The sequence below is a fragment of the Lepisosteus platostomus genome, chromosome 3 (assembly GCF_059453375.1).
Source record: "Lepisosteus platostomus isolate fLepPlt1 chromosome 3, fLepPlt1.hap1, whole genome shotgun sequence".
Lineage (NCBI taxonomy): Eukaryota > Metazoa > Chordata > Actinopteri > Semionotiformes > Lepisosteidae > Lepisosteus > Lepisosteus platostomus.
The window spans coordinates 47,900,454-47,917,970 of record NC_142613.1 but is presented as its reverse complement, the minus strand read 5'-3'; the positions used below and the strand labels follow the sequence as shown (position 1 = coordinate 47,917,970).

The window sequence follows — 17,517 nt, the reverse complement described above, 5'->3', positions numbered from 1 at the left end:
TCACACTCTTAAAAGAAATGCTGCTATGTCTTCATCAGGTAAAAGCTCACTGAGCTGCTCTGTCTCTGATCTTCTCTTTGACAGCCTTCATGCAAAGCATTGTGCTGCATGTTTTTGATGTTTGCTAAACCAAAATGCACAAAAATCATTTCAATCCAGGCGAGATCTGTAGCAAAGCAACTATAAGACTAGGTCAGCTAACTGACATGCAGACATAGACTCCCATCCTTTTTGAACATTTTGCTGCAAGTCACCAGAAGTTAAGATTCTCAAATGAAAGGTTAATTAGCCTTACTTGTGTCTAACACTAGGATTATTATACATCCATTGTGGAATGTGGAATTAATTGTGGAACAATCATCTCAATTGTACATTCCCAAAAACAATGCATGCATAAATGTTCAACAAATAAAAAATATATTAGCCAAGATATATTGCAATGACATTTTGTAATGTACTTCAACAACAGTGTGTGATTGACAGCTCTTACTGCTTGTGTGTTATGTGTTTATACAGTACAGTTCTTAATTTGATTTTTGCAAAGCAATTAGGTCTGAAACGAAGCGCGAAACACCCAGTTCAATTTCAAAAAGTGGTGAAGGCTAAGCTCTCTCTTGAGCCTTTGCAATGACCTGGTGTGAGGTTGCTGGTCACCCCAGTCTGAGATGACTCAGCCCCCTCCTTCTCATTTTTCACTCTGGACTGTGTTACTTTCTTGATAGGTCTGTGTTAATAACGATGCATTTTCTAAATCTGAAAAAAATGTATCATTCTCAAAACATCTTCAAAGAAAATGACAAATGTTCTATATGATAGCGACATACAAATTTCATGTATTTGAAGCAAAACTTCAAAGGAACAAATGCGGGTTACATTAGCACAGCAGTAAATACTGTGGAAGTTCTGAAAAAAAGATTAGAAAACATACAAAACACAAGTAGAAAATAAAATAGATTCCCTACAATACAGTATACCTACAAAATTATTTAAATACACCATTTAGGAGAAGCAATTATAAAGTACAAACGTTTACTGACTACTGCTTAACACATTAGGGTAAAAATAACTTTCGAGTTTTGATTCTTCTGTTGAAAAGGAATGTGAGAATGCCAGCAGTGAAGCACCAGGACAGTCACAATAGCAGGATTAAGTGTCAGCTATTTTAAATGTCAAACTTGCCACACATTCAAAGTCAGATTACTTCTTCTTTTTGTTGTAAGACCCTGGATCAGCACTAAAACTAGTAAATAAACAGAATCTTACCTGGCAAGTAAACTGATATTCTAACACTTCCTGCCTATGGGATACCTAAGAGCTGAGATTCGGCTGCTCTGGCCATTAAGGCCTGGCCCCAGGGCTTGTGGAGTGCACAGCCCTGTGGAGGGCTCTCAGTGGAGACCTAATGAAGCAGAAAAGCATTTACTGCCTGAAAAGCACAGTCAAAGAAAAAAAAAGGAAACAGTGGAAAGGAAGAAAGAGAAGGGATGAGAGGGGTCTGATTTGTGAGGTGTGAAGCTAAGGTGTGCTGAGTGCCCTTAGCGGGGATGAGTTCTCCATCTCTTAAGCAAAGAGTTGAAAGTGACAGGTGATATTCACTAACAAGAAAAAAGGGCAATATCTTATTGTTGGGCAACATCTCAGGGGCTCAACCACACCTGTTGAAATAACTTAAAACAAAACACCGCCTGTGGTATCACTCCACAGGCTGATCTGAGATCAACTGAGTTTGGGCAGGCAGAAGAAAAATAATGCCCAAAAGACATACACTACCATTTGCACACTGGCTTATAAGTAAAACCTGTAACAGAATCCAACAACTGCACTCGAGCAATCCTCATCTGCCAGGGAGGGACTTTAGGCAGACTACATTATTCTGTCTTTTACTCATATTGCTCTTTTGAATAGGGCCATGGAATCTTTCATGATCAAGCAGTCAGTATCTCGGTTTAATGTGTCTTTCTAAAGATGGCACCTCCTACACCGCAGTGTTCCCAGTCACCACACTGGGTTTGCAAATTACTGTCCAGCAGGAAGAATGACACTTACTGATCCACCTACCACTTACAGAAGACATATCCGAACCAAATCTTTACTGACATTTGCAATGTACTCCAATGTATGTAATGTGGGTGTACAGTTGTTAATTCACTTTTTCAAAGCAATTAAGTGTGAATCAAATAAGCGAAAATACTGAGTTCAGTTTCAAGAAATGGTTAAGGTGAGGACCAGGGTTTGCTCTCTCTCTGAGCCTTTTTGATTACCTGGTGTGAGATTGTTTGAAAAGGTGTGAGGTCTTTGATATCAGGTTCCAAAGTGGTAATCTGTAGTTATTCATAAATAAGCATGGTTGGTACGCTTCAACAGACAACCTCAGCAGATGAGCAGCGAATATGGGGTGTCCCTGTCAATCCACCATTTGAAAGTTTACAGCAGGTTTGTAAAACACATCTCCAGTGGATTAAAGACTAGTAGGCTAAATAAGATGTATAAACTCTCAATTTTATTTGCTCTATCTGAAACTGCTGTTTAACTGTACATTTTGGAAAGTGTTATCACAAAAATTAGACACAGTCAAAACATACAATGCAAATTGCAAATCAAAAATGCTTCTAAGAACCTAGAAGGTTGCAATTGAACTCTAGCAGTTTTGCAGTTCCTATCCTGTATGTACTCTTTACAGGAACCTGAAATACCCACACTTTCTGGACGGGTCACTACATTATATCCTGACTTACAATATGAAGAGTAAAAAAAATATGCCATCTAATTTAATGCCTCCTTCTTTATTCTTCTGGATGACATGCTGAGAACCGGCATGTTTCAGTTGCAGCTTAAAACAAGTTAACACACAGCTTTTCACCTCAGGAAATTCAAAACAAGCTCTACAGATAGAGATCTTGAACCATTAGAAAAACATTAGAAAAACTAATTGCATTAAAAATAAATACTCATCAAGATCAATAACATAATGATAGTCATTAAAAGAGACATCAAAAGATTAATGATTACAATAATGATTTGCTTTAAGCCATGTAATTTAACAACCACTAAAGTAAAATGGAAGTAGAAGTTGCAATGAGAGCCTAAATTCCCTTTAAGGTCTGTCCTTTGAAAGTTGTAATCAAAATTACTAATATGCTTCAATTTGAACAGATTTTTTTAAATGGTAGCCAAAGGTCTGTACCCAACTTTTTAGAGGTTGTACAGAATATCATGAAACAGCTATTAAATGGCTATATACCCTGACCTACTGTAAATCAGGTATGAACTCTGAAGGTATTACATACTGTATCACTCAGATTGTGATAAATTATTGCTGCCTTCTCTCACTCCCAGGTTAACATTTAACTACCATGTACTGTATTTCCCCAACACTACATGTAGCTTTCTTCTTGGCATCAACTTAGCAATAAACACCAAACATTGCAGTTTGCTCAACAATTTTACATTTTAAATGATGTCCATTAAAATAGAAGCATGCACTATTCATCTCTGCATTATCCATAACTTTACTTGAACCAATTTAGCGTTTTATTCACAAAACTATATTTTGAAGAAAACGCATGAAACATATTACTGTCAAGTACAGCATAGAAGACCTTTTTGTATTTTGTAAAACAATGATGTGAACAATCCATTCTTCAAAGAGTTTTACAATCATCAGTTTTTAAAACCACCTTTCAGTAACTTGTTTAATTACTTTAATGGACTGTATTTAATATATGTTTTTTTATATAATCAAAATTGTAGCCACTATAATTGGAGCTACTACTTAACTGTTGCTACAGTATACTGTATACTGGACAGCAACAACTGTATCCTGTTGTGTGAGAAAGGAAGAAGCATGGATTTTCATTAAAAAAACGATGATCATTAATCAATAAGAATGCTGAATGAACTGTATTAAAGTGTTAAGTGAAATGTTACTGTATATCTGCCAAATCAAAGAGACCTGTAACTTTTTTTAATTTTGTGTTGTTGTGGCATGAAAATGTTTTATCAAGTGATTAAAATAGTTTTTGTGCATTTTAAAGTGGATATTACAGTACCAATGCATTATTTTCAGAAGTTTCTGTGAATTGGCAAACAGTGCCCCCTAGTAACCACATCATTTTCATTATTAGTATTATAATCGCACAAAATCATTATGAATATACAGTACAGTACATACATCACATGAAATTAAAACGAAATCTGCTTTTCACAGTTGAAAGGCTAAATTTGAAATGAAAATTGCTCTTCTTGTCTTATGACAATCTCCCCTCCCCCTGCAGAAGTTTATTTTGACCTGCTTCTGAGTTGTCAATGTATTATTCCATATCTGTCCATGAGCAGGTCTTCAAGACACATTTTTGGGTGAGGAATTTCACCAGGTCTACTTGGGTTTCCAGTATTTTTTACAGCATTAACCCTTAACCGTTGTTTCTAATTGTGCTAACTTGTAAATCTGTTTTTCTCTTCTTATTGTAAAGTGCTTTAAGAAGCGACTTTTAAAGGTGCAGTATAAAATAAAGTTGTTTTTTTATTATTACTGTAACTTTTTACGTGATGAAATTGCAGAAAATGGTGAATTTCAATTTTTGATGGAAAGTTTTTAAATGTATCTTTAATCAATCCTTGATATATCTACGTAATTGATAAGATTCTGAGTTACTTAATCATTTCTTTAGTGATTGTGGGATTTACTGTATATGTTACATTAAGTCAATATTTGTCTTGCAATGCTCCCTGCTTCTAAATGTCTGAAAATATCTAGCAACACAGTTCAATTACTCAGTTAAACATCACATCACAATTCAACGTTTTAAGCATTTTTCATTCATATTTAATGAAAATTATTCTTATAAAAGTTTAATAAGGTACAGTATGCTTTGGTTATAAATAAAAAGTAGGAAAACACAATCAAAGAATACTGACATGACTAGCACTTTGCGGGCACATTTTCACACCTGACTTTTTGGTGACATTACAATTCAGTTGATTCTGGGACAGCAGTTCTAGCCTTCCCGTTTGTCCATATAGTGTCTTACTCTGTACCGTTCTATTTACATCTGATAGTATTTCCTGACAGGAATGAAAAACTAATTTGTTTAAGAGGTTACAGTAGCATAACTATAAATGGCATTCAGATATCTGGAATAAAAGCACACTTCTACAAAAATAATCACAAATGCCACTATGTTTTGACACACTCATGCTGAACATTACATCACAAATATTTATGTTGCAGATCTTCACGCTTTGTGAAAGAAACACTGTATCTTTATCTTACAATACTGTATCCTCAGTATGCTCTTTGTGCACATTCTTAGAGAGTGCACTTTTATATTTTTGTATTTAGAGACATGGAGTCCAAATTATTATTGTATCATATTATACATGATATCCAATAGCCATAAGCAAACAATTAATAGAAATGATTATGACAGAACTAGGGATAATGATTTTTTAATTTCATTGTCACCTTTATAATGCCCTTTGAAAAAAAGGAATGCAATTCAGTTTTACCATCAATCCATTTTCTAACCTGCTTTATCCAGTACAGGGTCAGAGTCTACCCTGGCAAGGCAGGGTACACCTTGTATGGGATGCAAGTCTATTGCAAGGCACACACAGACACAAATATACACACACTCACACCAGGGCCACTTTTTACCAGAAACCCATAAACCTAACACTATGTCTTTGGACTGTCAGAGGAAGCATCCAGAGGAAAACCCAGCAAACATAGGGAATACATACAGTACAAACTCAATGCAGACCTAACCCGACGTTCAGAATTGAACCCTGGGCCTCAGTGCTGCAAGGCAGCAATGCTAACCACTGCATCACTATGCTGCCACAGTTCAGTTTTATATCCAAGTGTGACTGGATGTAAATTACACTTCAGTATCAAAACATGCAAGTGAAGGTATTTGCTTCAAAAGACACCTTCTTAGCTTGTTTATCGGAAAATATTTATCTAGCTCATATTTCACTTATCCACAATGGTGATCATAAAACCTTGTGGGGGTTAGTTGTAAGATAAATACAGTAAAAATGGGGATGTGATATCATGCACCCATCATCTCAAAACCCTTAATCGACTGATTATTTTATTCTCTGTATGTACTTATCTGTAACAACCAATGATACTATTGGTCCAAAGCTGGAAGAAAATTATGCTCATAATATGTATTGAAAGGTACTAGGAGACTATTTCTCATGAAAAGGGAATTTTGAATATTGTGTAAATGCTATTTACACAATGCATGAGACTCAATTTTTGGTCAGTCTGGGAATGACATTCACTAGTGGCAGTTTCATGACCATAAGGGCAAATTTGGTCCTTTCCAAAGACACTGTAGCTACCACTAGTGCTAATCATGCTAGAAAAATTAAAAAAGATCTTTTCACTTTCATTTATTATCTTGACAGTAATCATAAAGTGTTTTACCTGTTTGCCAATGAGCAAGGGAGTTACTGAAAACTACTCATACTAAATATCCTAACTAGTAAATGAGGGGGTACACTTCAGCCATTAACTGTCATACAAAGAAAGAAATATAAAAATAGGATTTTCTTGATTCATTTTAGGTTAGTGTTGAGATAGATTGGGAATCTATAGTTTTTTCAGGTAAACAGAAAAAACATAAATAAAAAACTAGGATTTAAAAGATATTTTTTCACTTCAATGTAATTACAAATCACATCCTTTTGTTTTAAAATAATGATTTTGCATCTATGTGCAATAAATTAATTTCCCACCGCAAATAATACATGTATAATATTATTACAGTATACTGTGGATTTCAAATAACCCACATACTAAAAGAAAATGTGTATTTAAAAAGGTCATTGGAATTCAAATTTGACAGGATTTTTCAGGCTTAAATTGTGTGGAAGTATCTACAGTATATGCATGCAAATCTATAATGTAGAGTAAGAACTCCCAGCACTTGTAAGGACAAGTAGAGGAAGAGTAACGCAAATAATAATTTTGGGCTCTCATCTGCACTCCCACACACTTTCTCATACTCTCCTACATACTATACAACTGCAGCACTAATCAGTTAAGCTATTTTGTCCTTTGAATTCTCCTTTCACGTCAAAGCTCTGTAATTTAGTTGAACGACAATAAGAAAACTGAAGCTGATAGAGGACAATTAATAATGGTCTGTACTGTGCAGGCTCAGAAGCATGTTAGGCGAATTTGGAATGAAAAACATCTAAGCATTCCTTTTTCAACAAAGTGAAGGAATAAAGAGATGTGTACTTTACTGACAGGCCATGCATGCAGGTGCTGAGGTTTGGCGTAATTGAACAAGAAGACAAAGGAAAATGCAGAAGTGAAAGGATCTATGATGAAACATCCATATATTGTTGCAAAAGAGGAATGTTGTTCATTCTTATATTAGTTGTTGACTATAGTTCAAAGCACACACTTACTTAGTTTCATCAATAAATGAAAGGATTATAAATGCAGACAGTGCAATTCTTAGACAGAAGTAATTACCTATGCAGCATCCTCTACAGCGAGAATGCTTTTGTAGCTTCTTTTGAAACCTTCTTCCATTATGTCTTCACAAAATTAAAACATGTTAAATGAAAACAATATTAGAATTTTTTAATAACAGTTTTATATAATAGTTGATGTGACATGTAGCACTTTTCACTTAGGGGGACATTAAAAGGATACAAAGCCTTTTAAAAAATGCCAGTTTGTCATGCAACTGTGACATGAAATACTTCAAATGCCCTCAAGGTTTACAGAGATACAGAATTGTTCTTCTGAAAATTAGCAATTTTCAGCTCAGGGTGAGACTCTAAAGGAATACATCCCAGAAAGCCTTTTTTTTAAAAAAGATCTGCTTGTCATACAATGGTGATATTAAATACTTTAGATACACTCAAGGTTCAGAGAGATTACACAGGGAAAATAAAAGCCTGATTATATTCTTACTCTGTGTAGGATGTGAAGGGTTCTGCTGTTCACAAAAACAGGAAGATCACAAATGTCATTTTGCGGGTGAAATTCAGGAGTTCACTTCTTCAACTTCTCCAACAAAAGTAGAAGAAACACAATTGCGATGGAAATAAATATGTGCAGCTACAGTTACAAAGAAAACATAACTTTTGTATGGTAGTGATTATTCAAAAACTGTATAAAATATGTCATACTTACGTGACTGATCTTTTGCTATATTATAATTCAACTGATATTAAACAGGGAAAGCAAAATCTCAGAAACTGTATAATTTTGCACTAAAGAAAGTGATGGAATAGAGAGACTCTCTAAGTTGATCAATATCTGCCCCTACTATTCTTAATCATATGTAATTGCATATTTCTTGTTCTTAGATTGGTTTTACAAAGTATTAGTTACATGTACAGTAGAAGTAATTTAAAAAATTTAATTAATTGCATGTACTTATTACTTTGAATGAAGTATTTCTTATTCACTTCTCAATACTGTAGATGAACAGGTCTTAAATACTACTTTGATAGTGGTTATTATCAGATCACTTTATTGGCCATATACAATTTCTTGTTTTATGAATTTGTCTTTTGGCATACCCCAACTTGCTCTCCATGAGACACGCAAGCAGGGAGAGAAGCTTGGGGTCAGAGCACAGGGGCACCCATTTATACGGCAGTTGGGGTTAAGGGTCTTGCTCAGGGGCCCAATGGAGTAGGATTCCTCTGCCGGCCGTGGGATACGAACCGGCAACCTTCCAGCCACAGGCACAGATCCTTAGTCCTGTTCTTTCCAAGCAAAAAATAATAATAACTACTGTAGTCTCAACTCAACTCCCTCAACTGCAAAATCTACAAACTACCCTTTAGGACATCAACCTGAATTTCAGCATTAGCAATCCAGCAAGTTATCCACATCCAGCACCACCTGGGCCCTGAAAACACAACCTGGCAGTTTAATAGCCCTCTCTTCTAGCCCTGTTGGCGTATATTCAGAAGCAGAATGAAAATAATCAGTGCTCCCTACTGGATTTCTAGCAGTGTCCCTGAAATCTCCAGAGTTTGCAGAACAAGCACACAAATGGTTTGAGATTTCTGGACCTATCAGGTACAGTACCAGTATGGTGAGGTGTGTTGCCAAAAGTCATCCCTCATAGAATTACAGTAGTCACTCCAAAGAGGTGGGACAAGTCCAGAGAAAACTTAGCAAAACAGTACAGGTGGGTGTGGCAGCAACACTCACCTCAACCCAACAGGGACAGATCACACAACGTTCACCTTCATCCAGAAGCCACTGCAGAACATCTTATCAGACTTGGCAGCAGCTAGCCATACTATAACTCAGGGAACACGTTCAACTACATTACTGAGAGGCAACTATAGAAGCTGTCCCCCACTGCAGAGGGAATTCCATTGTAATGAGCATCAAATGGCTATTGTTGCTCAGAGCCTTGCAATCCATTTAGTTGCTGATCCTCTAAAATCCTCTCACCAGTATCACAATTACTACAGATCACTATCCAGGTCCAGTCCCTCCCCACCTTTTCAATACCTTATCACTAACCTGGCAACCCAGCAAACCTGCTTCAGAGGTCCTGCTTCAGAACTAGGGAACTTTACACTGGAGCTTGGAATTCATGCTGGGTTTGAGTATATCTTTGCTCTCCCTCTGGCCTCAGGCTGTGAAGATCCAGCATTCCATCACTAGTGTTCATACGAGTTGCTTGTGAAACCAAGTTGAAGAACAAACTGTATAGGTTCTGGACAACAAGCAGTGTGCTGGAGACCTATAGACTCAGACCCATGTGGTGCTCCAGGACACATCTTGCAGTAGAAGAACACAGCAAAACTGTGCACTTCCCTAGGTCTCTGAACCTTTAAAGCACCAGCCCTCTGCGCACAGTAGAGGAGTATTGTGCATAGAGCAAAAGCAGAATTTCAACAAGCTGCTTACAACTTAGGCTGGACTTGAGGAAACTGTGGCTATCTCCCAGCCTCCATCCCTGTGGTTCTCCAGCACTTTGTAATTGAGGAAAAAAGTTAAACTGGCTCTTACGTTCACAGCTTTGAACCTGTGACCCAGTACTTATGCTAGCAGACTGGGATTCGTACTGATTGAAAAGACATCTGTTCCCCCAGCCCCTGAGTTACTTGCAGTAAAAGCGGAGGTAAAAATCAGTTCTTGTACTAGGTGCTTGGAGCATATGTCGGGTTCGAGAGCACATACTGTATCTGCTCTCTCCTGAACCAGTGGTGCTCCAGCATTCCTTTTTGCAGTAGCAGACTGTAATGGACACTTTCTGAAAAATGTCTTTGCCTTGTCTCACACCTCTTTGAATACTTATTGTCTCACTTAATATAACATTTTCATAGGTATTTTTCAACTTTTGATAGTACAAAGATGTTTTTGATAAACGGTGCTTTGATGACAGCTTACATTTCCACTACACTATTGAATGCCTTGTTGTAGTGAGCAAAAATAAAGCTATCTGATGGAGAATTGATCAATATGATCAATGGTGGAAATCTAGATCTGGTTGTTCACCCTTTAGTTGCTTGGCAAATCTTGTGACTGGTACTTTAGTAAAGGTCTTAAATAAGATCGGTAACAGACTAATTAAGGTGGTTCGTTGTCACCTGCAGCTCCTGGAGTGTCCTGATGAACAATTCTAACACTAGTTAGTTGGTACAATATAGCTGCTCAGTATGCTTCAGGATCTTTGCACTTTTAACACAGAAGCCTGTGAATTCACTTAAAGAGTTTTCCAATGTTCCTTTTTGTAGAGTCTGTTCTTACTTCTTTCTTTCCACTTTGATAGTATAATATCCACTCAGTTCTTTCTGTTACATTCTTAGTTTTCTTCGGTTAGATCAGCTTATTTTTCCAGAGATGTTTTCAGAACACTAGTTTCTTGTCTCCTTTTCACTAATGTGATCATATTATCTGACAATACATCAAACTTTTAGAGGTCCTTTTCTTCACCAATTTCTGTCTTTCCTTTGCCAAAATAAGCTGCATTTTATTTCTTCCTAGATGATAGTCACTACCAGCAGTGTTGAAATCTTCTATTGCTGAGACTTCTTGTACCATGAAGCTTACTTCTTAAAGAAGGATACATCACGAACAACTTGTTGAACTTGCAGAATACAACTAATTATTCAACGCATTCATTTGATCTTCCTTACTCAAATTCTCCCAGTATCTGTTTTAATCTTCTTTGTTTCCATATGAGGCAATAAAATCTCCTATGAAGGATTGCGTTTGATTCCATAGCTTCTCCATAAACTTGCTCAACTTCCTCATTGTCAATAGTCCGTTATTTCAATCACTACATAAAATTGCATAGCATTTACAGAGTTGCAGAGATGACAGGAGATACAGTATTATTCCTTACTGTCAAACCAAAAATACCCGCATCTTAAATTAATGGAAAGGAGCTGTATTTTTGCACCTTTGTGAAAATATGTATTCTTCAGTTTAAATCCACCAGGCACAATCACTTACTATTGCTTTGGATTTAGATACATCTCTGCAGAGGGGCCAGAGTTTATGTCCCTTTAGTATCATTTTTGTGGAATTTGTTTTTATGAAAAAAATCTTACTTTACTACTTTCCCATATAAAGATTTATGGTTTGTATTAGGGTTTGTCTGAGTAATAAAAGGGAAAAGCAACCTGCAAGTTTAACTGATAAATTATATTAATTTACAGTTTTACAGATTGTAATAAAAACAGATTTTCAGAATAAATATGAAAAAGAATGATTTCTTTTTTGATTTCCACAGTACTAGGAATCCAGAATTGCACAAAGATTTTTAATTATAAATGTGAAGAACCAGTAATTGTGAAAGAGTCATACATTGTCACTATATCATAAGCTTGAAACTGACTGTTTGCAAATATACTTACAAATCATAAGGACAGTTCTTAGGAGATTCTAGTCGTCCTCCTGAATTGACAAAATGCAAGACTTCAACATTGGAATAGGCTGGGTAAGGCTGTTTTCCGAAAGACATAATTTCCCACAGTAGAACCCCAAATGACCTACAAAAAGCAAGAATAATTGCATATATTAAGATTAATAGTGATTTTTACACTTTTTACACACGTAGTCCTTGTTCAAGTTACAGTGTTCATAATGTATCAAAGTGCACCTACTTAAAACACAGTTCAATAGCTTATATTGTTTGGAGCTACAGTACATAATACCAGAGGCGAAAGTCACAACTTTGTTTTCAGAACATTTTTTAAAAGGATATTACAAATATTATTTTTGGTAATCCATTAAATTCCATTAGTGATAGCAAAATACAGTTCAGCTCAACAAATCGGTGTACAGTACTGTAGATATTGTTCCGTGACTGAGGTATTGATCTGTGACTTTGCTTGACAGATCAAAAGAAAATCATAATTCATGTTCTTACCACACATCAGCGGCTGTGGTGAAGACTCCATCATTAAGGCTCTCCGGTGGCATCCAGCGCACGGGGAGGAGCCCTTCCCCTTTCTTCCTGTAGTAGTCATTTTTATAAATGTTTCGAGCTAGACCAAAATCTCCAATTTTCACCGTCCTGTCGCAGCTATCGTACTCCTTCACGGTTACCAAGCAGTTCCTGGCAGCCAGATCCCTGTGTGTGTAATTGAGATAAATTTATCTTTTGAAGGGAATCACCATACATCAGTGGTGTCCAACTCCAGTCCTAGAAGGGCCCCAGTGCCTGAAGGCATTCATTCTACCTCCCCAAGAAGATGTCCAAATAGTGCAGAGGGACTGTCACCCAGTAAGATGCCCATGTACCCCTCAGGGAGGCAGATATTCTCACAACAATAGAAGAGTACTATGGTGTCTAAAAACAAAATTACACCCTTCATTGTGCACAGATGTGCAGAGAGGCAAAATGTTAAACAAATACTAGGCTTAATCCCTCAAGACAAGAAATGAACGAAAGGTGCCAGAAAAGTCTTCCTGAAGTAAAGTTTAAGCCTTTTCCTGGCAAGGGGATTACAGATTCGTTGTTTACAGCAAAATATCTCCTCTCAACAATGAGTTCTCCCAAAGTAACAAAGCTAAGGGATTAAATCCCCTAATCCCCCAGATGGGAGATACCAACATATCTCACACAATGGATCTATGGATCCACAGTGATGCTATTACCACCAAGATGGATTTATCCCACAGACAAATGACAAATACATATTTCAATAGGAAATACTGAGCTCTGTTAACAATATACAGTAAAACTACCTTACGCATGTCTTCATGACCCAATTGAGGTAATTAGGACTATATTTTACACTTTTCTAAGGTCTGTTGATCTTTCAGATGTTGATCAATTAAAGGGTTTTATAAAACCTGCTGGATTCTGGATTTTAAGGATTGGAGTTATGTTCCTGTTCAGTTTATTCAGAGACTCTGCATAACCCTTAGGACTTAAAAGGACAAAAATATCATTATATGTATGAAAATGTATTAAATTATTTAGATGATGGCTTCCATATCCAGGTCTTCATGAATTCAGGGTTGATTTATGTTCTAACTATGAATCTTGACTATTATTGAACCACAAACTTTAACTCATGACTTATACTTATAATATATATAACTTATAATGTTCCTGAAAACCTCAAGTATTGGTAAATACTTGAGTGAATGGCAAATAAGGGGTTAGGGTCAATGGCTCTCTTGTGCCCAGTGTACTGGAGGTCAAGTCTCACACCATTCTCCTCCCACAGAAGCCACAGACAATGCAGAGCACCCGGACCCACAGAATGTGGGTTCTAGCACTGCTCCCATGAGCCATGGGACCTGCTGCCGAAAGCTCCACAGAGGGCGCCGAAAATGCACCGCATGGACCTGCGAGTGCCCCCCACCTACTGTGAGCTGCTGGACCCTACTGCTGAAGCACGTGCCTTCCAGAGAGGACAGCACGGTCGGCAAAACCAGGCTCCGAACAGCCCGAGAGCAGGTGCGGGCTGCCTGGTGTCCTAAGATGGATGTCTTGCCCTTCTCTCTGAGAGCGGACAGCGGATCCGAGGACGCTGGGGGCCTGGGGGGGCTCTGTGGTGATCTGCACCCCCCAAGACCTCTCCCCTTTTGCCCCAGCTTCACCCCTTCCTACCATTCCCTCTCTTTCTCCTTACCCCCGATCAGAGTTCAGAGGATGTCTGTTTTCTATCTGTCTTCCTATCTTTACCTGCTCTGTGATCAACTTGCCTCGCTGGAATAAAAAGCCGGTAAGACGTATTGAGCCTGTCTTTCCAAATGCAACTGCCGCCAAAAAAGGAGCAATTATTGCAATACATATAATAGATTTTTTCTCACATACAGTAATAGTGTAATAGTGTGTTTTGGGCTAAGAAAAACATTCAAGATTTAAAGGACATTCGGCAATAACAGACACCCCTTCTCCCCATTAGTCCAGTAAACCGAGGGCTTACTGTGCAGAGTCAAAAGCTAGTGAAGAACTCACATGCTTTTTCAAAAATTATTTTGACAGAACCGCATATCAGCTAGGGTTTACTGGCGGTTAGGAAGGGAAACCTTTACACCTTTCACAGAAAAACCTTGCATTTTTAGGAAGATGCAGTACAACAATTTAAAAAATCTAATTAATCAGATTATTAGTTCAATGAAACAATGGGGAATCCAGCTGGAAAAATACCAGCACAGACTGAGTCACTAAGAACAGCACGAGGAAACCCCACTTTAGATTTTTACGATAATTAAACAGAAACACATTTGTCACTGGGATAGCATGGCAGGTATTCATATGTCTAATAAAATACTGCAAATCACAAAACAATAGTCAGATTTTGCAACAATGACAGAACATTTTAACATAAAACATAAAAAGCTCTTTTAAATGACATTTTGATGCAAACCCAAATATGCACATACAGTATGCATATTAAATTTGTACAGTATTTCAATTCCAAAAAAGAAATGTAATTCTGCCAAATACCTGTGAACAAAGTGCAGTTTCTCTAGGTACATGCAGCCTTTGGAAACATCCAGAGAGATATGAAGCAGATCTGATGCACTCAGTAATGGACACTGACCCTGAAAATTACACATACAGTGGCTTTTTCATGCTCTTGCAAGTCATTCAGAAATTAAATAGAAAATTCAACAAAAATTGAATCTAAAGTGTTTTGTCCATGAATTTTAGTCTGTGTGACTCAAAGCATTTTCAGTCTCTACACTCAGCATGTGCCAACAGTCATGTGTTTGCAGAGGATCAATTCTTTCAATGATTTCTTTCTGCGATGTATTTTTAGAATTTTGCTTAAGAAAATATAAAGAGAGTTCTCTTCCTTCATATAACCTGCTCCTGAAGGAAGCCACTGTTTGTACCATAAACAAGACATTTAACCACTTCATGATAAGAAAAAAATGGCTTTAGGGTTTTATCATAGCTGGACACTGCTTCAGACAAGCTCTGTTTGTGTGATGTCCTGGGAAAAAAATCTGGATACCTACTGGTTTTGCCCTAGCCTCTCTCAGAAAGGAACGCAAGTCTCCTCCCTCCATGAGTTCCAGTAAGATGTACTGCGGCTCATTCAGCAAACACACTCCCAGCAGCTTCAGGATGTTGGGGTGGTCAAACTGGCTTCACAAACCATTACCAAGAAAAGGAACAAGAGACTTTAAAATATCTTATAACTTACATAGAGAAGAGTGATTTGTGCATCAAATACACAAACATGCTACTAATAAAATAAAACATTGCAAAAGATATAATGGACTAAATGATTTGTATTTTAAAATGTAAACTATTTAGAGATTTACATTTTCTTTATCTTACTACAATCAACTGCCTGCTTTTTAATAATTTCTCACTTTTCTACATTCAACATATTCTGTCTTTACCATATTAGGTAACTGAACGTTCTCGTATGATTGTTTCCCATTAATGTCTACAGTTCTACAGGTGTCTACTGTAGTATACTGTATACCTGTAAAAGACATGTACTGCCAAGAGCAGTATTTGAATAATGGAGTAATCCTCATTAAAATTAATTAAACATAATTCAATATACATTAAGCAATTCATAATCCATCTATTATTACCTTGATTAGCTTGAAACTACATGTACTGTATTGCTTGCATTTTGAGGATTTATCTTTTATGAACTTCATATAATGCTCTAGTACAGTATAATAGATTACGTTCTTTCCTTAGTTATTACTGTTACATCTTCAAAGAACTCAAATAAATTATATAAGCAAGATGTATATTTTCTAAATCCACACTGATATTTTAGTTTAATTTTAATTATTGTTTCCATAACTTTGCCTGTAACTGAGGTATGAGTTACTGGCCTATAATTATTTGGTACAATTTTAATCATGCTTTTTATACACGGGCGCTACATTAGGATCCAATCGATGGATACTACACCTTCTCCGAGAGAATGTTGTAAGAGTCTTCAAGGACGAGGAATAACATCTTTTTTGTCCTTATGCACAATTAGTAGAACATTATTAGGGTTTGGAAATCTGTTTCAGTGCTTCTAGTACTTGTAACAATTCTGTGTAATTCTGTGTAAGTACTGTTGAATATAGAACCTTGTTTTTAATCACCTGGGGGTATGTTTTCTGTTTTTTTTCTTGGTTAATGCCTGAGTAAAACTTTAATGGAATACTGTACATCAGACACTTATTTTCCTGTCACCATCTAAAGAGTTCCCATCACTGAGACACTTTACTTCATCCTTTACTGTTCTTATGCTATTGAAATACTGGAAAACCCTTTTATTATTTATTTTAGCATCTCCTCCAATACTCATTTCAATTTTTCTTTTGGCCTTTCCAATATCCTTTTAAACCTTTATGACCTTCCGAGGCCAGGTCAAAAGCAGTAAAAAGCATTTGATAAAAGCACCTTTTAAATGATATAAACTGAAGTATGTGAAAATAATAGGAAATAATAAAAAAATCAATCTTTTATAATAAAATGTATATAGTGTATAGAGAAAGTGAAGTGATTTGAGTGAAAATGTATGAAAGGGTTCTTCATTGTATAACATGCCTTTAATCAGTACTTTTGATCCGCACTAAAAGGTTTACATTAAAAGGAAACAAGGATTCAAAAAGTCTGCAGTTATTCTTAATATTATGCCTCCCATATTACTAAAGCAGGCAAGATCTGAAAAGGGTTTTATTAAAGCAAATAAAAATTGATTTATGATGAAAACCTATAATGCAAAATCTATTGTTCTGTTCATAAATTTAATTTACAATAGCTCTGTATTGTGTTTCAATTACAATTAATACAAAACAAATGTAAACGATTGGATAGAAAGGAGGAATTCGGGATCACACATTACCCAACCCTTCATTTCGCCAGACCTACATTTCTACTACATGTCACTGTTTTCTAAACACCAGAAAATTGTTGCTAAACCCACTTGAGTGAAAATGAAAATATTTCTACTTTGTTAAGTGCTTGTTTCATAAACGCCCCTTGTGATAAAACCATACAATCTCTAAAGCTGCATTCAATCGGTAAAGCTTTTCACGTTGAATCTTGTAAATAAAAAGAAGTTTTGCTGTTGTTT

General features: G+C 36.5%; 1 protein-coding gene across 2 annotated transcripts in view; it reads right to left on the bottom strand.

The window, feature by feature from the left end:
* The window catches only part of ros1 (c-ros oncogene 1, receptor tyrosine kinase), a 72,898-nt gene that overhangs the window by 6,853 nt on the left and 48,528 nt on the right, over positions 1 to 17,517 (bottom strand). For both annotated transcript variants that reach the window (XR_015935426.1, XM_088625827.1), the window contains exons 36-39: positions 15,437 to 15,566; positions 14,919 to 15,016; positions 12,381 to 12,584; positions 11,866 to 12,000 (exon numbers count right to left, since the gene is read on the bottom strand). Coding sequence is in view for 1 of the 2 variants with exons in the window: in XM_088625827.1 (XP_088481953.1) it covers positions 11,866 to 12,000; positions 12,381 to 12,584; positions 14,919 to 15,016; positions 15,437 to 15,566 (567 nt within the window). In the remaining variant the exon portion in view is untranslated. The remainder of the gene's footprint in view (positions 1 to 11,865; positions 12,001 to 12,380; positions 12,585 to 14,918; positions 15,017 to 15,436; positions 15,567 to 17,517) is intronic.